This window comes from Ochotona curzoniae, unplaced genomic scaffold (genome assembly GCF_017591425.1).
Source record: "Ochotona curzoniae isolate NIBS_2020 unplaced genomic scaffold, NIBS_Ocur_1.0 scaffold_3208, whole genome shotgun sequence".
Lineage (NCBI taxonomy): Eukaryota > Metazoa > Chordata > Mammalia > Lagomorpha > Ochotonidae > Ochotona > Ochotona curzoniae.
Window position 1 is genome coordinate 23,933,088 of NW_024467106.1, and position 23,951 is coordinate 23,957,038.

Sequence of the window (23,951 nt, forward strand, 5' to 3'; positions counted from 1 at the left end):
GATGATATGGATAACATTAACCAGACATCAGTTTCAGATTTTCTTCTTCTGGGTCTTTCTGGATACCCAACAATTGAGATAATTTTCTTTGCTGTGATTTTAGTCATGTACCTAATGATTCTAATTGGCAATGGTGTTCTGATTGTAGCAAGCATCTTGGACTCTCGCCTTCACACTCCCATGTACTTCTTCCTGGGAAACCTCTCTTTTCTCTATCTGCTATACATCCTCTTCAGTTCCCTCAACTTTGGTGAGCTTAATCACAAAGAAAAGAAACATTTCCTTCTACGGCTGTGCAGTGCAGATGTTCTTTGGCTTTGCAATGGGATCCACAGAATGTTTGCTTCTTGGTGTGATGGCTTTTGATCGGTATGTGGCCATCTGTAACCCTCTGAGATATCCGGTCATCATGAGCAAGGTGGTTTATGTACTGATGGCTTCTGTGTCGTGGCTGTCTGGTGGAATCAACTCAATTGTACAAACCTCACTTGCCATGCGGCTGCCTTTCTGTGGAAATAATCTTATCAGTCATTTCACATGTGAGATCTTGGCTGTCCTCAAATTGGCTTGTGCCGATATATCACTCAATATTATCACCATTATGATATCAAATACAGCCTTCCTAGTTCTTCCACTTCTGGTCATTTTTTTCTCCTACATGTTCATCCTCTACACCATCTTGAGAATGAACTCAGCTGCAGGGAGACACAAGGCGTTTTCTACCTGCTCAGCTCATCTTACTGTGGTGACCATATTTTATGGTACCATCTTCTTCATGTATGCAAAACCCAAGTCTCATGACTTGATTGGAAAGGATAATTTGCAAATTTTGGACAACCTCATTTCTCTGTTTTATGGGGTAGTGACTCCTATGCTAAATCCTGTTATCTATAGCTTAAGGAATAAAGATGTGAAAGCTGCTGTAAAATATCTGCTTAAACAAGTGCATATTCAATGGCTGTAAAGATGGACTTATACATAATAAGTCAGTGAGAGTATCTTTTTTTTTTAAGTCCTTGGTGGTTAGGAAGAAATTTTTATTCTGCTCAGAGAATTACTAAGAACCTTAGATTTGTTGAAAATTACACTTCCACTATGTCTTTGTATAGATATCCAGATTAGAGTTCCATGGGAACGTCTTTCCTAGTGATACAGGAAATAATGTTTTTTTCCTGGTTGACTGTACAGTAACAGTAGAAAAAACAGTCAGACATAAGGTTTGGAAATTGAGAGGAAATGTTGCCAAATTTATAATTATCCCGTCCAAATGATGATTGATGTCTTGGTTGTTCTTTAAAATCCTTGATTATCTTACATGTGAGTGTGAGTATGTTTGTGAAAATAGGATGGACTTTAAAACTGTGATAGGATGGTATTCTGAGCAGAGCAAAGCTTCAGGGTTCAGTTTGTTAGCCACAGTAGTGGACTAAATGTGGTAGCCATGTCAGCTATTTAATTACTATCAACGTAGTAACTCACCATGAATGAGCTTCTATTTGGCTTCTCAAGCTATCTGTGGTGAACGTTATGTAGGCAAATACAATTTGGAGTGCCATAACCTCTGCAGCTGCAGACACCCAAAGTAGTGGTTTTAAATCAGATGTTATTTGTGCAATTAGAAGATTTTGATGAAATCAGGTTGTTTTTGACAGGTCCTGATAGAAGCTGACATGTGGTTGGAGAACATAAACTCCAAAAGAGCATTTACTTTTTTTTCCCCAGCAAAATATGTGTGTGTGTGGCATAGATCACAAATTAAACTGAGAGTGGTAGCATTCAGTGGTATTTACTCACTGGAAGGATCTGCAGTTCCTCAAGTCATTCCTTGATTTATGGCATGCAGTCAGTGGCATAAAAGAACTTAAGATAATGTTGGCAGTCTTGCAGATGGCAATAAATGTAAGCATCAGTCTGCTGCTCCTTGACAGAGCTGAGCCAATTCCTACTATTAAAATACTGACAGAAGAAGCCACTTACACGCATACCTCAAAATGCAATGCAGCCTTGACACTGAGTTTACTCTTTACTCACAGTAAATAATGTTAAAGGGAATCAGGTTTTAAAATGAATTACAATGGTCTCTCTGATATGACTTCATCTTACTTATCAGTTCAGTAGGGAGGGTGAAGAGGGAAGCTGATAATAATGTTAGCTTTCTGAAGTCGCTTTTAATTTTTGTCCTGAGAGCTATTTCATGCTACCTAGACTTGTAATTTCTTGTCATTTTCTGAAAGAGCTCAGCATCCCTGTAAATGTGATACTAGTTCTCTTTTAACCTGTGCCAAAACTTGTGCCAGATGTGTGAAGAGAAGTTTGGCTTAAGAAGGCCAAGGATGTGAGGAAACTTCTAGTAATTATTGTGGCTTGCCTCTCTGACCTTCACCCCTCCCATTCTTTCCTCTACTTTATTTTCTTAATATTTTTAATCCAATTTATTATAGAGAATTATAGTATTCTTTAATGAACACTCTGGGTGGTTTTTGTAATGTAGAAAATTTGAGAAAAACGGACATCTTTGGTTAAAGTCTTCAGTTGTAGATTCAGAGAGATTTAGATGTAAAGGAAACTATTAGTGGAGGATATTAAGAGTGTAAATTACTCCTCAGTTGTATCAGCACACACAGTTTAGTTGGAAGACATAGACCTGAAGAAAAGATAGCTGATTCAGGAAAGCATTTTCTACACTTTAGATTCTAAAATAACATACATGGACATTTTCCCACTTCTTAATTTAATAGCTTAGAATTGGATGAGCACACAGTGGCAATGGCCTAACCGTATATGACTGGTAAAATGCAGAGAAAATGTTGACTTTATGGTGATAAATAAGATCCATAGCAAATTTAGAGATTAAACTGTTCTCATATATTTTCAGTCTAATGCCTAAAATGTTAGAACCTATTACTGATATCAGTTGCTAAAAGTCAGAGTTGCAATTATTCCAAAGCTTACAAATTCTCTTCAGTCAATAGAATGCACTAGTGCAGATGTCTCTACCTTTCTCTTTCCTAATTTGACAATGATATTATAATCGTCTATTTGCTACAGTGCCTATCAAATGTATAACATTTTCTGAGATGAAAATGCCACATGGAAAGGCTAAGTATATAATGAGGTTGAATCTTAAAAAGACCTAATGTGCCCAAGTGTGAAAATAAATAGCAGTAATAATAATTTCATTATTATGTGCACTATCCACATTAGATGACACAACTCTATTTTACTGTTACTTGCGGTTTTCAATATAATGTCTTTGGAAGCTAAATCACATTGTTTCATTTGTAGCAGAGACTTCTCACTGAAAGTAATCTACATGTTGTATAAATGATCAATCTTATTTGAGTTATTCTGAGCTACATAAAGTTACTGACTATAAGATATGAGAAGGCTAAATGGGACTGAGGTTTTTTGAAAGGGAACAGGATGCTTGTTTTAGGAAACAAATAGGTAAGTCTTAAATTCTTTTGTTCAAAAATATTTTTTTAAAGATTTACTTTTATTATTTTGTTTATTGGAAAGGCGGATATACAGAGAGGAGAGACAGAGAGGAAGATCTTCCGTCCGATGATTCACTCCCCAAGTGAGCGCAATAGCCAATACTATGCCGTTTCAAATCAGGAGCCTTTTCCAGGTCTCCCACGCGAGTGCAGGGTCCCAAAGCCTTGGGGCGTCCCTGACTGCTTTCCCAGGCCACAGGCAGGGAGCTGGAAGGGAAGCGGGGCTGCTGGGATAGAACCGGTGTCCATATGGGATCCCGGGGCGTGCAAGGCGAGGACCTTAATCACTTGCGCCATCACGCCGGGCCCCAAAAATATTTTTGTAGTCCTATTATGGATGCCATTACAGATATATTGATATCAAACAAGATTTGCATTTATATGCAAATCCTCAGTCTCATTGAGATTAATTCCTGGGTTTATAATAGAAGAAAAAAATATGTAGCTTAAGATTTATTTAAAGATGAAATAAGGCAACATGTAAGGATATCATGTTCATGATCCGTGTCATCTCGTGTAAGACTGTATCAGGCCTTCTCAGAAAACACATCCCAATGATGAATTCTAAATGACTTACTATCAATGATGGTACAACTTTAGAAGGAGAAATAATAAAAGCAGCAACTTACATCTTTTATTAGTCAAGCACTGTCATTTTTGAAATTGTATCTTCAAGGTAGTTATTTTTTGCCATTCTTTTTCTTTTGTTTTGGTTTTAAAGATTTATTCATATTTTATTGAATTCTCTAACTCTGTTCCTGAATTATGTTATTAAAGGGAAAAATTGTCCTTGCTACCTTACCACAAGTCAATGTAAAAAAGTCTTTTTTTTCTCAAGATTTATTTTATTCTTATTGGAAAGTCAGGTATACAGAGAGGAAGGTCTTCCATCCAATGGTTCACTTGAAGAAGCCGCAACAGCTGGAACTGAGCCAATCTGAAGCCAAGAGCTAGGAACTTTTTCCAGGTCTCCCACATGGGTACAGGGTCCCAAGACTTTGGACCATCCTCAACTACTTTCCCAGACCACAAGCAGGAAGCTGGATGGGAAGCGGGGCTGCTAGGATTAGAACTGGTGCCTATGTGGGATTCTGGCGCATTCAAGGCCAGGGCTTTAGCTGCTAGGCCATCACACCAGGCCCTAGCTGTTCCTAATATATAAGGAAATTACATATGAAATTTATAAGTTAAGGCACTATATGAAATCCTAGATGGATTTTAACATTGACTCATATACTATCATACATAAATGCATTTGAAAATATCGTTGAATCAAGAGTCCAGGAGGAGTGAAGAGAAAAGTAGAAGGGCAATATGGCTTAGGACATCAGAACAGGAGCAGGAAAAGAGTGTTCCCATGAAGGATGATCCTGGAAGCATGACTGAGTCCAAGAAGAGGAGGCGACTTTGACTTGTGAAGCCAGCCTTCCATGAGCTAGCAGAATCTGTGCGATGTAAGAGGCATGTAAGTGGCAGACAAGCCTGGTGTGTAGCATGTGCTCATTGGTAGAGTAAGAGATGGTGGATAAGTGTAGGAGATTTGAGCACAAGTAAACCCAGAACATGTTGTGAGAACCTGAGTAGGGAGAGAGGGTGTAGATGACATTGGAGATGGAAGACTGACTACACATAGGAAGATTATTAGGAAGTGTGGAATATGAAATAATGGAAAAGTGTTTGAGATGAGAGAAACCAAGGTTTTTACTGTCAGATAAGACACTTAAATATAGAAATGGAAGAATGTAGAATGAAATCTATGCCAAAATATTAGTATATATCAGTTTGAACAGGTTTTTGATGTTATTAATAGACATAAGTAGATTTGTGTGTTCTATTTATATATCCCATTTCTACTGGGAGAATCATTGTCTCATTATAAGGATTTTTCATATCTGCTGGGTAGGAAAAGCACACTCATTGCATCCCCCAAATCCTCTAAAAGTAGACCTCACAAATTGTTCCACCAGGAAGATTAAGATTTTTTTGATGAGCTCTCTCCCATCTTCTGCTGCCCCATTCCCACCTCATATTTCTTTAAAATTTTGTTAGTTCAGAACCCTTTCCTGAGAAACAAATGTGCTTTTAGGGTTTCTTGCGATGATCACTTGCCTTACTTTAGTGACTCTCTTGCCACAGTTTTCAGCATCTTTAGTGGCTGTGATTTTCTCTTCTACCTCAGGGGTTTGCTGGGCCTGAGGTCTCAGTAGAGAACCCAGTGTTTTGATTGACTGCTGTGCAATGCACATACCTGTATTCTCATGACCCCTGCCAACATCTTTAAGGTTTCCATTCTCTGTAAATTGAATGTACTGAATGTTAATCTACATGACTCATTCTCTATTAAACCCAAATCTGATAGCTATTTTCTGTTCACTATCCCATGATGGTATAATTTTTGTTTTTCTTTCAAATCCAATGCAAGTTGAATCATGATCACAAAACCTTCTAGGTTCATTTGCTTCACACATGCTTTCTCCTGTAAAGTTCCCTGTCGTCTTCCTTCATGATTTGAGAATGTAGGATTCCAAGCAAGGCATTTATGTATTTTTCTTCTTCTAATTTATTGGATTTCTTCATTAGATAAGGACAGGTGAACTTTGCTAGGACTACTCTTTTACTTGGAACACCTATTAGGGATAAAGTACTTTTGAATCATATAGATATTCGACTTAGCTTCAAGATACTTGTTACAAGTATATGAACTGACTGTTGGTCTCATTTGACATTTGCTTCATCCTTTATCATATGACAAAAACTATTGGTACATAATAGGTTTATTGATATGATGAATAATCACTATTAATTAACAAGCACAATACCTGGCAAAGCAAAATTAAAATGTTGCACAAGTAGGTTTTTCTCTTCTTTTTATATTCATGATTGCCTTGTACCTTTGTTCTTCTCCAGTTAGTCCATAATCTAGAAGTCATAACTCAACTGTGAACTGTGGTCTGGTTATTTAACTTGGGAGATTTTCTTTCAAGAACAAATTGAAGGGACCAGGCCCAGGGGCCACATGTTTCTGGTTTTTATTTTTGTCCTTTTTTAAGCAATACACATAAACTAGAGGGAATATGGGTTTTGTAACGAGAAAAAAGGGAATTAAATTCCAGCTCCATGATTTTCTGGCTATGAAGCCTTAAGCCAATTTAATCCCATCATGCATAAAATTGCCATAAGCATACCTAGCCTTTAGGGTAGTTGTAAAGATTCATGTAAATTTTAAACAATTTTTTCTCCAGTGCTTGCTTTTCTCTTCCCACTCCTTTGTATCATGAACCAAATAAAGATGTTGATCTATTCTATGGTAATGTTGTTTGTAATGGATTTTCCTGTGTACCACATAAACACTCCTTAATGATCAAGACACTTACCAGCTGTTAACTTTGGTGTCTATTGGTTTAAAGCTACGGTCCTGTTTGGGGATTATCCTCAGCTGAAGATAGATGCCTTGCCCAGAATTTATCCTTTACTTTAGACTGGGTCTGGTGACTTTTCCTGCATAATTACCAAGTCCCCAAACTTTGAGCAAGGTTATGTCAAAAAGAATTTTCTTAGCTTCTGAGAGCCCTGAACCCAGTAATTGGAACTTAGGCTATTCATCTACTAAAAATGCAAGTATGAAATAGTCTAAGTCTTCTTAAATAAATTAATTGGGTTGTAAACTATAAAACTGAATCCTAGTGTCCCAGGACACAGACCGACAGGAAGATCCACTCCTGGAAATATTTTAGAGACTGACCTTACTAACACTTGTCAGGGTAAAAGAAGGGATACACAGAGGAAGAAGTAAATTCTATTCCAGTACCATCAGGAGTCTCTGCTAGGTATACTTATGGCAATTTTTTTTAAAAGATTTATTTTTATTATTTTTTCATTGGAAAGGCGGATATACAGAGAGGAGAGACAGAGAGGAAGATCTTCCGTCCGATGATTCACTCCCCAAGTGAGCACAACGGGCCGATACTATGCCGATCCGAAGCCAGGAGCCTCTTCCGGGCCTCCCACGCGGGTGCAGGGTCCCAAAGCTTTGGGCCGTCCTCGACTGCTTTCCCAGGCCACAGGCAGGGAGCTGGAAGGGAAGCGGGGCTGCCGGGATTAGAACCGGCGCCCATATGGGATCCCGGGCGTGCAAGGCGAGGACTTAACCACTTGCGCCACCGCGCCGGGCCCAACTTATGGCAATTTTATGCCAATATAAATATACATGGCATAATAAGATAAAACATCTGCTTAAGGTAAGATAAATTAGTAATTATTAAAGTTTGCAAATGAACATATTATGACAGTTCTTTTTATTCAAGAAAGTATTTCACAGTCTTTACTTGAGCATCATACATATAAGTGAAGAGAGAGAAGCAAAATCAGTGGGTGGAAGATTCTATCTCTCCACCTTTCAAATAAGTCAATTTTTTTTTTGATAAATAGAAGGGAAAATATGTTTGAGCATTAGTGACAAAGTTCTCAATAGAAATAGTCTTGAATAGAGAAATGAGTAACATATCTATTTTAAATTCATACCATACCATTAAATATGTAGCTGTTAAAATGATGACAAGACATAAAATGGCAACTGTGGCCAGTAGAGATTGTATGAGAAGTCTGAATTTTGGCCATAGAGAATGTGGCAATCTCACTATTACATCATCTCTACATGGTGACAAATCAATCTGCAATATTTAAGAAAGGATTGAAGTTCTTTGTTTGCCACATTCATTCCTTGGAGATCTTATCTAGTGTCTTGATTTTAAATAGTCTGTGCATACTGATGATTCTCTAATTTATATGCCTAATCCAGACTCTCTAAATAGAATACTGTGGATGGATTTGTTTCCAGTTTTTATGTTTAAACACAATTTGAACTTAACACATGATATCCTTAGAAAAAATGTATTATATTGTGTGGCAGATTTGTATCACTCACAACTTTTCCTGTTTCAGCAATAGCTCGTCCTTTCTACCTTTCAAACCAAAGATCTAAAACCATATTTGAGGTCTCTTTACTCATAATGAGTTCTTCAGGGAACCCTATTGGCTTTGGCTTCTCCAAAAATCCAAAATTAGACTACTACTTACCATCTCCTCAAATATCACTTCTGATCAATCTAATGTGTTAGAATTTGTAAACTGTTTCCACAGTATTCTCAGTTCTAAAGATATCTTATAAACTGATCTGAATGTACAATGCATATGTTTATTTAATTTTTAAAAGATTTATTTTTCTTGGAAAGTCAGATTTACAGAGAGGTGAAACAAAGAGAAAGATCTTATGTCCCCTGATTTACTCCCCAAGTGGCTGCAATGACCAGAGCTGAGTCATCTGAAGTCAGGAGCCAGGAACTTCTGGGTCTCTCACGTGGGTGCAGAGTCCCAGGGCTTTGGGTCATCCTTGACTGCTTTCCCAGTCTACAAGCAGGGTGCTGGTTGGAAGTGGGGCAGCTGGGACATGAACTAGCACTCATATGAGATCCTGGTACGTAAAAGTCAAGGACTTTAGCTACTAGGCTACTGTACCATGCTTGCATTTTTTTTTTTTTTATTTTAAAGCATGAAGCACAGCATGATAAATCAGCATTATTCACATTTAAAGGAGAGCAATGAATGCCAGATTAATCTTTCAAACTCAGCTTTTTGAACATAGGATTGTTCTGCTGTGTATGTATGTGACTCTTGTTGATAGAGGCTTATTTTGCAAAAATGATAATGTCATTACACAACTGAACATATTTCAGTAGCCTGTAAAATCTTCCTTCTTTCCAGCTATGTAAATAATTAATTTTTTTAAAAAAATACTGAGTTTGATTTTTTACTTTTTTTCTATGCAAAAGAGAATTACTTTGAATAAATTGGAGTGGAGTCTTGCATTAAAATGGTTCTTTGAACAGAGTACCACAGAGAGAAGTCTCCTTTTTCTGGATACTTTATAACAAACTACTGGAGGACAACATATTTTATGATCTGGAATATTTTCATCTCTTTGGCATCTTTTTTCCTGCATGATTCTTGATTTAGCCCTCTTGTCAAAGTTTTATATAATTCACATATTAGAAAAACCACTAGCTTTTATAAGATTATATATATTTCAACTATACCTCTTCCATAGACATTTTGATTTGATAGATCTATATGGTTATTGGGCATATCTTCTTAAGCATTTAAAAAAAAAGACTTGCTTATTTAAAAAGCATGCTGCAGTACTCATTTCTCAGTATGCCAGTTTTTATTACACAGTTCCTCTAGGTGAATAGATGTGTATTCATGTTTCCCAGAACCTGTGGAACTGTATCATGAAAAATAAAAGCTAAAAAAAATTTGAAAATGAATTAAAGCAGTTCGCTGCCCTTCCCATTATGCATATTTATAGTCCATTAGAAAGTGTCCATTTAATAAAACTAGGAATCTGATATTGGGGAAATAAAAAAATTACTCAGGCATCTGAAGGGTACTATCACCAGGAGAGTACCTATTCCTTGAATTCTTGCCTTCTCTATCATTTTTTCCTAAATCCATTCAACCACAACAGAGTTATTCCTTGCAAATTCTGCTTTATTGAAGGTGGGAGCCCATGTTACAATTATCTGTAGTTCTCTAAATCCAGAGTCTGAAGAAATTATATCCATTCATGCCAGCAGCACTTTCTTTGTATGAGTAAGCCAACATAAACACAAATCAGAAGAATCTTCTTTCATAAAGAATGAATGTGTTTATATTTGCCTTGTTCCCCAGCTTCAGAGAGTGTTTAAGACACAAAAGGCATGTCAATACATATTCTGACTAAATTGATTTAATTATTTATGTGATGTTACTGACATATGTTAAAGACACCCATGAATCTTTTTGCACAGTGTGTGACAACTTTAATATGTCATTTCTTCTACGATGTAATCACTACGGGATAAGGGTTCTTGTTCAATCACTGGTCAGTTAAAATAATAGAAGTGTGCTCATGAATTCACTGGAATACTTTACAGCGTGAAAACATTCTGACCTCATACACACAGACCCCCATGATTTCCCTTGTTGGACCTCTAACATAGCATTACAGTTGTGAATATCTTTACTATGGTATTTTTATGCACAGATATTTATTCACTAACTCTTTCCTTGACAGAACAAAAAGAAAATTTATATATTTTATCAAATCTAAAATGTCTTTCACAGTCTAACAACTTGAAAATGAGGAAGAATTTAAAAATTAATGTATTAGATCTATCGAATTTGCTAAATATATAGCTTGAATAATATCCACATTGTTAAAATATTGATTTCTTCTTAAATTCTGGAACAATTGCCAGTCATTGAGAATAAATTTTTAAGTGTCCTGGTTTCAGAACTTCAGTACTCTTTTATGTTACTGTCATGTTATGCTGCAGCTGGACCCTGAGATAACACCACAAATCAAATGTGAATTAATAGGCAACTGTCTGATTTTAATGTTACATTAATATTCAATAAGCTAATTGCGTTCCTAGGCTAGAAGCATAACTAATTCTTTGTAAATATTCATTAATATACAAAGTTTTGTTTATAAGGCAAACCAGAATAGCAATACATAAAGTGCATTCATATTGAAAATGAGTACTTTCTATGTTGGATTTGTATTTAATATTGACTATTCCAATATCAAATTCAGGATGGAAATAAAGTCAGTACTAAAAGGATTTCTAATCAGTAATTTTTTCACAGCTGTTATTTCTCTTACATAAGCTATTGAAGATCAGATTCAACATGGGCATCAATTCTTCATTAACCAGAGTCATGCATTTATCAGTTTCCTGTGAATATATGGCTGAGGGCTTTCAGGTACAAGGAGAGAGAGCTGTCCCACAGAACAGAGCCACCACAATCAAATGGGCTGCACATGTTGAAACGGCTTTGCTTTGCCCATCCACTGATGCTCCGGGTGTTATAAGGATACATGCAATAGAGATACAGAGGAGCAGCATTGGCAGGGGAGGAGTAAGTACACTGGTCATGAGCATAATTAACTGCACCACAGAGGTATCTACACAAGCCAGTTTCAAGACAGCCAGAATCTCACAATCAAAGTGATTGATAATGCTGTTTCCTCAGAGAGACAACTGCAACACAGATGCTGTTTCTGCCAGGACAGTGAGGTGTCATGTCTCCCAGAATCCCTGGAGTCTGTACACAAACCCTCTTGTTCATGACGATGGGCTATTTCAAGGGGTTGCAGATGATCACATACCAATCATATGCTATTGTGGAGAGGAGTACACATTCAGTGGAGTCCATGGCAAGAGACAAGTACATCTGAGAGGCACATCCTGAGAATGAGATGGTGTTTTTTTCCCTGAAACAAATTTCTCCAGCATTGAAGTGAGAGCAGAAGAGGGGTACCAGCTGTCCAGAAATGAGAGGTTACTGAAGACTGTGTAAATGGAAATCTGGGACAGCGATGCAGATCAGAACAATATCACCCAGCAAGATTTAGGCACATCAGCAAACACAGCATAAATTGCTGATCTCAACTTTGGGGTACTGGGAAAATCCTAGGAAACACAATAAGTTCTAGATTTCCAATTTGCTTTGAACATTTTATTGTGGTATTCTATGTATGTGCATATATGGATCAATGTTACACACTGAACATAAAACCATGGGCTACTCCTCTTCACATTTTCCTCCTACATTAATTTGCACTTTGTGCCTCAAGCTTTTCCTGATTCAGTTATTCTAACAATAGCATGTATTTGAAGTAATTGGTCATTAATAATGTTTGAGCATGAAATTAAAAGATGCCTAAATCTTATTTTGCTGCAAGATTCTTTTTGCAATGTTAGGGTGGGAGAGGGGTTTATTCAAGAACTATCAGCGAGAGAATGAGACAAAAAGCATCCTTTTCTTTTTCTCAAATTACATTTGTAATTGACCAATGGCTAGATCATGTAATTCTCTCTAATCCATTGAAGTGACTTTCTTCCCCTTGCTTGGTAATTGTCTTTATGCTTCTGAAAAATTCTTTCCAAGATTTCAGTTTCTTCTGCCACTTCTAAAAAAGGGTCCCAAATAATTCAGGAGATTCAGTGAATGAAAAGATTAAGACATCTTTAAGTACTAACCAAATAATTGAATAAAGACCTTGAACATTTAGGCATAAGCCCATAGTCTCCTTTTCAAACCAAAGAAAATGGGAGGTATTTTTAACTGTGAGAGACACATGATAGAAACATCTATCATATTGCTAGAGTTGCCCTGTTGTCTGAGGTGCAGAAATATCCAATAAAGAAGTGGACTCTATCTTTGTAAGATGACTTAGATATTTTTTGAAAATTCTCCGACCTATGTAGCAGTTATAAATCTATTTTAAAAGCACTACAAGTTCTGAAACTCCTGAGACAGTATCCCGTAGACCCAGTTTATAGTCAGTAGCCTACTGAGTCTAATTTTAGCATTGTTCTTTTTTAAAGATTTATTTATTGGAAAGTTATATATACAGAGAGAAGGAGAGACACAGGGGAAGATCTGTCCACTGATTCACTCCCCAAGGGCTGCAATGGCCAGAGCTGAGCCAATCTGAAGCTTGGAACGAGAAGCTTCTTCTGTGACTCCTATGTGGGTATAATGTCCTGAGGCTTTTGGCTATCCTGGACTGCTTTCCCAGGTCACAAGCAGGGAGTTGGATGTGAAGTGGGGTTGCCAGGATTAGAACCACTGCCCAGGGCCTGGTTGCATGGCCTAGCTTCTAAAGTCCTCGCCTTGAATGCCCCAGGATCCCATATGGGTTCTGGTCCCTGCTGCTCCACTTCCCATCCAGCTCCCTGCTTGTGGCCTGGAAAAGCAGTTGAGGACGGCCCAAAGCCTTGGGACCCTGCACCCATGTGGGAGACCTGGAAGAAGTTCCTGGTTCCTGGCTTCCGATCAGCACAGCACCGGCCATTGCGCCTACTTGGGGAGTGAATCATCAGTCGGAGGATCTTCCTCTCTCTCCTCCTCTCTGTATATCTGACTTTGTGATAAAAATAAATCTTAAAAAAAAAAAAGAATCAGTGCCCATATGGGATCTTGGTGCATGTAAGGCAAGTACTTTAGCTACTAGACTAACATGTTGTTCTTAACGGTATGTTCTGAGGAAGGAGAAAATTTTCTCCTTGAATTTGCTGAAATCAGATTTGTTTGACTCCTCAACCCAAGAGATATGGTGGCTAGATGTATAAATATACGTATGTACATATGTACATACTTACATACAAATACACAATGTATCATTTTTAAAATTTATTCTGCTGATTTTATTCTGAGATCAGTCAAGATGGTTAATTTAAATGAAGTTAAGGATACTGGATAATGTCAAATTTTCCTTCAAGCTAAAGGACAATTTCATATGTATGAGATTTAATTTCCCCTCCATACATGGGAAATGGGAGCTTAAGAAATTTGTGATATTCACCACGACTAGACGATCAGAATTAAGAGGCAGATGCTCTTGGGAGATACAGGCCAGCAGCTTTAAGGAGCCTGTCTCCTCTTGGGAAGTTTGTTTCATTATGTAAAATTTTCTGTGTTTTTCTTTTATTAAAAATATGTAATGCTTTGTGGAGGTCAGTGTAATACTGCAATCCATATCTATGTACACACATATAAAGCATTTTTAAAAATTCATGGAAATGTATATTATGAAAGATTTGTACAAAAGATTTTGGTACCAAACTAAATGTTTACATTTTTCATTTTATTGTCTGAGGGGCAGTGAAATAGAGGGTGACAATTTACTTGTTTGTTTCCCAAATGTCTGCATTGTAATGGTTTGGGCTAGGACAGAAACTGGGATGTTGGAACAAAATCCACTTTTCCAGTGTCTGTGGAAAAAGCTAAATTATTTGAGAAATTATTGCCTTTCAGGGTTTGCTGTGGCAGGAGGCTGGAGTCAGTAGCCAAGCCAGCACCAAACCAGCTACTCCTCTGTGGAAATTGGACATCTTTTTTTTTTTTAAAGATTTATTTATTTTTATTATTATTTTTATTGGAAAGGCGGATATACAGAGAGGAGAGACAGAGAGGAAGATCTTCCGTGCAATGGTTCACTCCCCAAGTGAGCGCAATGGCTGATGCTATTCCGATCCAAAGCCAGGAGCCTCTTCCGGGTCTCCCACGCGGGTGCAGGGTCTCAAAGCTTTGGGCCGTCCTCGATTGCTTTCCCGGGCCACAGGCAGGGAGCTGGAAGGGAAGTGGGGCTGCTGGGATAGAACCGGCACCCATATGGGATCCCAGGCATGCAAGGCAAGGACCTTAACCACTGCGCCACCACGCCGGGCCCTGGACATCTTTTTAAAATTTATTTTGAAAGTCAGAGTTAGAGAGCAAGAGAGCATACAGAGATCTTTTATCCACTGATTCACTCCCTGGATGGCTGCCATGTCTGGTGCTGGGCCAGTCCAAAGGCAGGAGCTTCTTCTAATGCCCAATGAGGGGGATAGGAGTCCAGGTACTTCGAATGTCATCTATTGCTTTTCCAGGCCATTAGCAGAGAGCTCTATTGGAGGTAGAGCAGCTGAGAAATCAACTGTACCAGTAAGGGATTTAGGAGTTGCCTGTGGCAGTTTTACATGCTATGCCATAATGCTAACCCCAGAAGTCAGCTTGTAAACTGGTTGCTTAATCTCTAGGCACATAAACCTGTTCCTCCACTAACTTTCAGAAGTATCCATATAAAATATGTGATGATGACAACAGGCAAGTTAGCATTTCCATGCCCTGAAGTATTTTAAAATGATGGTTAGTAATAATTACATGTATTTCTGAGGTACAGTGAAAAATCTCACTATATATATACTATGTGCACTGATCAGATCATGGTAATTAACCTTTCTGTGTTCTGATTATTTTATATTTGGACATTTTGATTTCTTCTAGTTACTCATAAAATATGTATTACTTTATTATAAGCTCTAGTAACCTTAGTTGTCCTGTAAAAAAGAGTTTATTCCTTTCAATTGACTAGATCTTGGAACGGATTGCACAGATTCCTTTTATAAGCTTCCATCCCCTATACTTGCCTTCGTCTCTAATAATTTCCAATATATCTTTAGGCCGAGTTTGCTTTTGTTCTGTTGTTGTTGTTATTTTCCATGTAGTTGAGAGAAAGCACACACAGCACTTCTCTCTCTCTGTCTGACTTACGTTGTTATTTACGCAAGGGTAGTTCAACATGCACAGATCAATACAAATAACGTCGACTGAATGTTGTTGCTTTTGATTTTTATTCCTTTGTGGCCTGAGAATATGCATGATATAATTTCAATCAATTTAAATTTGAAGAGAGCCGATTTTTGGCCTCCTATAGTCTACCCTAGAAAATGTTCCGTGTATTGATGTGTACATATAGTGTCCATTGCACGACTGGTGTGATTTAACCTCTGTATATCTATGTAATTTTCTGTCCGGAGGATATTTTCATCGATGTGGGCTGTTGAACTCATCTGCTGTTACTAAACTGGATTCCATCTCTCCACTTAGTCCTAACACTGTTTGTTGCATATTTCTGGGTGGTCTTGTGCTGGATACACATATATTTATGATTATCATAGTTTCTTGATCTATTGATCCCTTTATGGCTGTCTTTATCTTTGCTTACAGTTTTTATTTAAAGAGTTTGTCTTTGCTTACAGTTTTTATTTAAAGTCTGCTAATGATCACAGTGAATCTTTTGGGTCTTTTATTCACTCACTTCCAGAGATATAATTTACAAAGGCCTTGGGTCACTCATGATTCATTAACTGTAGAGCATCTCAGTGTACAGGAAAGCCTGTGGCTTTTGAGCAACAAATATTTTCCATTTAACACTTCATTTTTGCCAACCGGGGAAACTGATGACCCTCATTGAGACTCAGCTTATTTGTAAGTTTGACAAGATTTCTTTATCAGAGTTGTTGTAAGAAATAGAGACATTTCGTGCCCAAAAGATAGGAAGTATTCAGTGTTCGTGTTAGGTTTTTCTTTGTACTGTGAGATTTTAAAATTTTCTTCTTAACTCTCATTTTACCATTTCCTCTTTATTTGACTGTTTGACTTACTGACCCTGACATTTTCTTTCTCCATTTAAACAAGATCCATTGCAATCATAGTGCAAATAGTTGAAGCAAAAGAGAGTGACTGTTTTTTGAAAATATGGTCCCTTTATCCCTGAATTTATTTATCTAACACCACTCCTAACTCACCTGTTCAGTTTCAATGGATCAAGGCTTGTAAAGTATATGATGTGCAGTGACCTGATGCAGCTAGAGAGAAAGGGCAGAAAACATTTTAGTGCCATTGGTCTGGATTCTGATAGAAGCAGACTGAGATTGTAAATGGTTACTAACTTGACTACCAGACCAAAATTTGGATTTGATGTGTTAGTCTCCCTCTTCTCCCAGATCTATATATAATAAGATATTCCTGAAAAGTATCTCAAACTTTCAATTTCTAGTGATGGTGCAGTGTCAGGTGGCAGAATACTTTGAATGAGACAAGCTGTTATGACAAAGTTTGAACAATTATGAAAAAATCCTAACTATTTGAAGGCACTGTAGAGTGGTCAGAAGCATGCAGAAATGGATAAGAAACCAATCTCTGAAAGAGGTTAACTACACCTGGTGACATACATTTCTGGCTTTCTGTTAAGGTTACTATGTGATATGTGAAGTTGATGGCATTCCAGTAGAAACTTGCAATTTGTTGCACTGAGACGCTGGAGGTTAGAATGTGGGACTACCAAAGCAACTGTAAATTTAGGAGGGGCTTTTTTAAAGGATAGGAAAAAAGGGAAAACCTAAACTGTTTCTATAATTTGCCACTGGATCCTTGACTATCTATTGATAAGACATGAATTGACCCTTCTTAGAACCCAAAGATAAATGATAATCAGAAGGCAAAAGAGTTGAGCAGCTCTTTTAGAAGTTGGCATCCAATTCCACCAAAGAGAGTCCTTGGTAAATGCTTGTGGATTTTTTTTAAATTGTTATTAACAGTGTATCATGTGATACAGTTTTATAGGCACTGGGGATTCCCCCTACCCCTCCCCCCATAGTGGATTCCTCCACCTTGCTGCATAACCACAGTTCAAGTTCAGCTGAGATTCCTTCATTGCAATGTTTGTGGATTTCTGCTGAAACTCAGTCTCATTATTCTTGTCTGATGGGGATTCTGGATCAGAATAGTGGTCATGATCATAAATGAAACATTTATCTCACACAAGAGTAAGAAAATTTAAATGAACAGGCCTGATGTTTTATTACTTTGGTACATTCTGTAGCTTAGGTAACATTATTAAATATCCATCCATTATAGTTTCTGGGTTTATTTGTTGTAAGTATTTCTTATTGCAGGGAACCTCTGCAAAAGGTATTTAATAATTAAGATGATTTTATGTTGCTGTTAGTCTCTAGACAATGGTCTAGTTGATAAGGGGTCTATAATGGACCACATGACTTTTCTACTCTTTCCAGGGAGATTTCTCCCAAGAAGGGAATACACAGATTTTATGCCAGTTGTTTCAATTCTGCATCTGTTAACAAATGGACATTTTCTGCCATTATGTTTTTTTTACAACTTACATGATGTGATTTATTATTAGTTTAAGGTGGAATGAAACTCAGGAGCCATAGTATAATCACAAGAGAAATTACTGTAAATCTTTGCAATAAGTTTAGCTGAAGAGATAATAAAAACAGTGCACTAAGCCAAAATTTGATTACTAAGAAAAGAATACCGAATACCATAAATAATAAAAATAGGAGGGACAGTTAGAAAAATTTAGTAAGATGATAAATTGAATTTAAAACATATTAGTCATTCCATTACAATGGACTAACATCCATGTATTGATCTTTTTTAAAGAACACTAAAACTTTTCTTTTTTAAATTTTATATAAATAACAGTGGTGACGTTGAAAATTAAAGGCTAAAGTATGATAAAGACTAAATGGAAGAAAACTGTACTAATTATGTAATAGTTAAATTAAAGAGGCTGATTATTTCTAAATCAATGGGAAAATGTGAAAACAACAGAGTAAAATAAAAGGTGAGTGTATCAAGAGAAATAGAATAGCTTTATAGCCAAGGGGAAAATAAGCTGAAAGTCAGATCTAGATGTTTTAACTGTTTCATTAATTAGAGAAAAATTAATTTTAGAAGTTAAAAAAAGATCAAACTGTTAAAATACCATTAACATTCTCAAAATGTGCATTTCTTTTAGGAGAAAATGGAAGAGTCACTGGCATATAGCACATTCTAGTTGCAAAACAAATCTCAGTGTGTTTTAGAATGATGAAAATACGTTGAATGTATCCTCTCAATAATACTGAATTAAAGAAGAAGCCAATAATTATAATAATCAGAAAATTACAAAATGTGTAACTTAAGTGACACCCTCCTAGATAACTGATGTGTCTAAAAAGAAATCACAGATGAAACTAAGATATACTTCAAATTGAACCTGGAAACATTGAAGATCAAAATGTTGGGGCTGCCACCCAAGCACTCTTTAGAAAGAAAGATCAGTTATGTAAGATTTCAAAAGCAAAACACTGGGAGGGGGGAGAGGAAGAGAAGAGTAGCTCAAGATATGTAGAAGAAAATAGTAAGTAGCAGAAGCAAATCAAAAGAAAAATGAAAATATATCAGAAAAATGAAGCAAAAAGTTGGAATATTTTGAAAGACAAATAGAATTGATAACTTATTATGAAAAAAGGTAAAAATAAAAATTAAACATTTTAGGAATGAAATAATAGTATTCCTACACTTCATACAGATTTTTTTTAAGTGAGTAAAGGATATTATTAAGAATTTATTAGAAAAGTTAAGTGTATATATTTGTTGGAAATTGCTGTTTACCAAGACTGATACATTAAGAAATAAAAAAGATGAATAGATATTTAACAATTAAAGGTGTTGATGTGGTAGCTAAAAGCTTCTCTACAGAGAAAACTTCATATTTTAATACCTTTATTAGTGAATTATTTAATATGTGATCAGCAATATCACTTTTTGTGGACTGTATTCATTAATCTCTATAAGAGCCATTTCTATAACTTATTTCTGCACAGAAATGTCATTAAAATCCAATAGGCATGATAAAATGCATACTTTTGAAATATTTATTTCCTATTTTGTTAATTTTATTTTAAAACTAATGTTACTTGTGGCTACAAAATGTTTCATTTACTCCACTGTGAGGAAGTACATTTGTAGCTTTGTGTTTTAATTGTTCTTATTAATAAAATCAGGATAAATTTCATGAATTCTATAGACATAGTTGCAAGAAGACTGCTACACTTCCCTTCCTTTCAGGTCCCACCATCTCCTCTTCCCTCCTTCCCTGTCTCCTCCATTCTGTTTCCATGGGGGATCCTGGTAAGAACAAGGTTAGGATTTAGCCACTGAGCTATCCTCAGGGTCCTGATCATCATTTAAATTAACATTTATCATGATAAAAGAGAAAAATTTGCTTGACATGTCAATAAATGCTTAAACACAAAAACAAGGAGGGATTTACAGAAATTAAAGCAATATTTATGATAAAATCTGCCCGCAAAATAGCAATAATAAGAAACTCCTACAATATGATAAAGGATGGCTATGTATAACCTGAGCTAGATGTATGGGTCTAGAGGTTTAGACACCAGTTAGGACCCTCATATCCCAAAGAAGAGTGTGTTGATCTGATGGCCCCCTCTGCTGCTGGTTCTAACATCCTGGTGATGCAGACTTGGTGTGGGGAGCCATAGTGATGGCTCATGTGATTGAGCTCTTACGACCCCTGTGGGAATTTGTATTCTCAGCTCCAGGTTACATTGTAGATATTTAGGAAGTGCAACAGCATGGGAGCTCTCCTTGTGTGCCTGGGGTGGAGTGGCAGGGTCGGTATACAAGCAAAACCCTGAGCTAATATCAGATAGAGTAGAAGAACAGATAGAATGTTTTAACTTTTACAAGAGAATAAATTACTGATGTTTTTAATTGGTAATGTTTTGAAACCTGGCTAGATAATTTTCCACATTCCCAAGGTTGAAAAATATTCTTGGTTCCGTATAAATTTTATAAATTGATACTTGCTTTTATCTTGTTTTTAACTGGAGGAAATTTAGATAAAGATTTTTTAAAAAATTAATTACCAGAGTGACAAAGAGAAAGAGGTAGAGATGATCAGAGAGATTTTCCATCTAATGGACTGCTCCCCAAATGCTCCGGGCTAAACCAAAGCCAGGGTCTAGGAATTCCATGTGATTCACCTGTGGGTGGCAGGCCCTCAATATTTGGGCTGTCATCTGCCTCCTTCTAGGTGTATTAGCTGGATCAGAATGAGTATCCAGAAGTAGCCTAGGCAGTGTTTTGACCAGTTACATCACAGGTCAGACCCTAGATTATCTTTAATGCTCCCTTTCAATCCTAACACCTCTGAACTCAGATTCTTGATACTTTGACACCAAACTATAACAGTTCTTTCTTAGAGGGCTATAGTGAGTGCATTGGAATTGCTAATTTGTGCATGTATGTTCCTGTATAAAATATAAAGTATATATAATATCAAATATGTTTAGTGTATACATATATGTATAAAAGGTTATAACCTTTTTTCATTTGATAATCACAAGTGTGAGCAGGTTAATAAGAGGGTGCTTCAAAAAGTTCATCAAAAATGCAATAAAAGATATGTTAATTTGGTACAAAAAATTATGGAGTGACTTTCTGACTGTAGTGTAGGCACTGAGGATAAAACTCAAAGAGTAGGTAAGTAGGTGATTACATGGTGATCTATTAGGGAGCCCAACCAATGTGAGGAACTGCAGGTGACCAAGACTGGAAGCTATGAGAATTCTACACTGAGTCTGAAGAGCAGAGATGAATGTTTCCTTTATGGAATGGTGTTCAAAATACCCAGAAGGCTAAAGCCACTTGGTGAAATAAGTAACAATTCAGACATGAACCTGAGAGGTGGACCTGACTCTCTACCCGTATGTGTTTTCTACTTCTGGCGTTGTTAGCTCATGGGAAACCTCACATGACTAACAAAGAGATATGAGTATGGTATGGTAATGCAGAGAGAAATTGGGAGTAAACCTATCAGTTTTCTGTAAAATTAAATGAGCTGAGATATTCTAGCAATGCCACTATGTATGTGCCCCATCTCTGATTGTGGCACAAGTCAAAAACTTAGTGGATACAGTTAAACAATCAAATGATTTCTTCAGAACAATGGTATTAAGGAAATAGTTGAAACAGAACTGGAAATGTGTATTCCGAAATGTGGGAAACTCCTAAGTAGGGCCAGCGGATCCAGGGATTCCTTTTGCTTGGATGAAGTCCGTCTGCTTTAAAACCAGCCTTTCTAACACTCCCGCCCCAGACCCTCCCTCTAAAAAACAGCAATAACAGAAAAGCAAGCAAGTGAAGACCATTTCTGTGTGCTCTTTTCCTGCTCTTGAATGGCCCCAACTTAACATTACTCTTAGTTGCTATACATAAGATACTCAGATGCTCTAAGCAGGGCAGTCTAGAATAACGACAAAACTATTTCTAAGGCACTTATGTAAGATAATATTCTCCACTGTGACCTGGGAATGAGTTACACAGGGCATCACAGAAAATCCTTATCAGTGTTGAATTTCGGAAGTTATAATAAAATTCAATTCAATGAGGGGCCAACATAGTGATGTGGCATGTTAATCCTCAGTCTGGGTGTTGGCATCCCATATGGATGCTTGTTCTAGGCCTGGCTGCTCCATTTCCAATCCAGTTCCCTGCTTATGACCTGAGAAACCAGAAGAGTATAGCTCAAGTTCTTGGGTCCCTGCACTCATGAGGAAGGCGTAGAAGAGGCTCCTGATTCCTGACTTTGGAGCAGCTGAGTGTTGGCTGCTGTGGCCTTTTGGGGAGGAAACCAGTGAATAAGAGGGAGAGCTCCCTTTCTGTTTCTCCTTCTCTCTGTAAATATGTCCTTTAAATAAAAGTAACTAAATCTGCAAAACAGTGGGGGGGGGGGTGGGGGGAGCACAGCTCAATGAGTGCAAAAAAGGAGAATTTTGCAACATTGAGTTGTAAAATATTGCATTTAAGAAATACAGGCAGATTAAAATGATCAGTTTGCTAAATATGAACCAAAGAGCAGCAAGTGGTAGAACTGGAATGGTATATGGGCAGTCTGTGTCAGTTCAGGAGCTCATACTTTGCATTTTAGATAAGGGAGAGGGAAGGGTTTTTGCTTGCTTATTTTTTCCAGACAAAATAACAGGATCAATGTGATTTGAATTTTTATTAAATCACTTCTGCAGGATTGTGAGAAGGGTTGGTAATATGTTAAGACTGAAGTACAAATTTTTATATTAAAGTGGATTGGGAAGAGTTTGAGGGCTGACATCCAAAATACTCACACCTGTCTATTACTTGGGTACAGGTTATAAGGGTTATATATTTAGTATATAGTTAACTCCGTTCAGGGATTTAAAATGGCATAGGGAAATACAATTTGGGAAGATTGGGGAAGGGGGGGGGGTGGATGAAATGAGCTCTGAGCTAAGATCCTAAAAGGCCCAGGCAGGTGTTTACTTAAATGATTATTATTGTACACATTTGGAAATTCCTTAGAAAAATACAAAAATTTATTGACAGTGAGCACTGGGTGCCTGGCTGCCCAGTCCAGTGATCCCAGGAGGATTATGTTCAAGGTAAACCTTGAGAGCAATGTCTCCTGAATAGGGAGTTGGCTAGATTCCTTTGACACTTCACTGATATCTACTGAAGAAGGTTGTTGGGATAGGCATTTTGCCTAGCAGTCAATAGGCTGCCTGGAATTTCTGCACCCCACCCAGGACTTGATCTGGTCCAGCCGCTGCTTTTGGGAGCATTTGAAAAGTGTACTGGATTGCCAGCCTTTCTTTTTCTACCTTTCAAATAAATAAAAAGCCAAGTGTGAAAAAAACTCCAGACAATCTAAGTCTGAAAGTTATGGGAAGTAAGAACCAAGTGATTCTGTGCCCTGGAGTCACGGATTGGGACTATGCTAGTAAAAAGATCATCAAAGATACATGAGATTTTGTAGCATTCTAGAAGCCCAGCAAGAGAAGGATTACCTCATTTAAATAGATGCTCTTTGTGTTACCTGGTTGCCTGTTTTAGTCAGCTTTTGGTTGTTACAATTGCTGGAATATGATAATGACTAAGTACAGATTTGCTAAATGAATAAATACTTCATCACGAAGGTCATGGTCCTGCAGACAAGCACAAGAGGACAGTCCAGGGAAGCCCATACTGACTTACCCTGACACAGCTCATGCATCAACTCTATTGCTTCATTTCTCTCAATATTGTCTTAAATGTTCCTTTGGAAGGATTAGCTACAACTATTTTTATAATTTTTCTCCTTGTATTTATTTACATTTAAAATTTCATCTATTTAATTTATAGGCAGAAAGTCACATAGAAGAAATGGAGAGGGAAATCTCCCCTTCACTGAGC

The 23,951-nt window shown here is 37.1% G+C and overlaps 2 protein-coding genes across 2 annotated transcripts; one reads left to right on the forward strand and one right to left on the reverse strand.

The window, feature by feature from the left end:
- LOC121144596 (olfactory receptor 13C3-like) lies at window positions 1-964 on the forward strand. The gene is given in 2 exon segments (XM_040962897.1): window positions 1-212; window positions 214-964. Coding segments are annotated over 2 exon segments (957 nt in total). The 5' UTR covers window positions 1-6.
- Window positions 965-11,109: 10,145 nt separating this feature from the next.
- Window positions 11,110-23,743, reverse strand: LOC121144598 (olfactory receptor 13F1). Its single transcript, XM_040962899.1, is given in 6 exon segments — window positions 11,110-11,188; window positions 11,190-11,633; window positions 11,635-11,807; window positions 11,810-11,888; window positions 11,890-12,029; window positions 23,684-23,743. Coding segments are annotated over 6 exon segments (975 nt in total).
- Window positions 23,744-23,951: the final 208 nt, after the last annotated feature.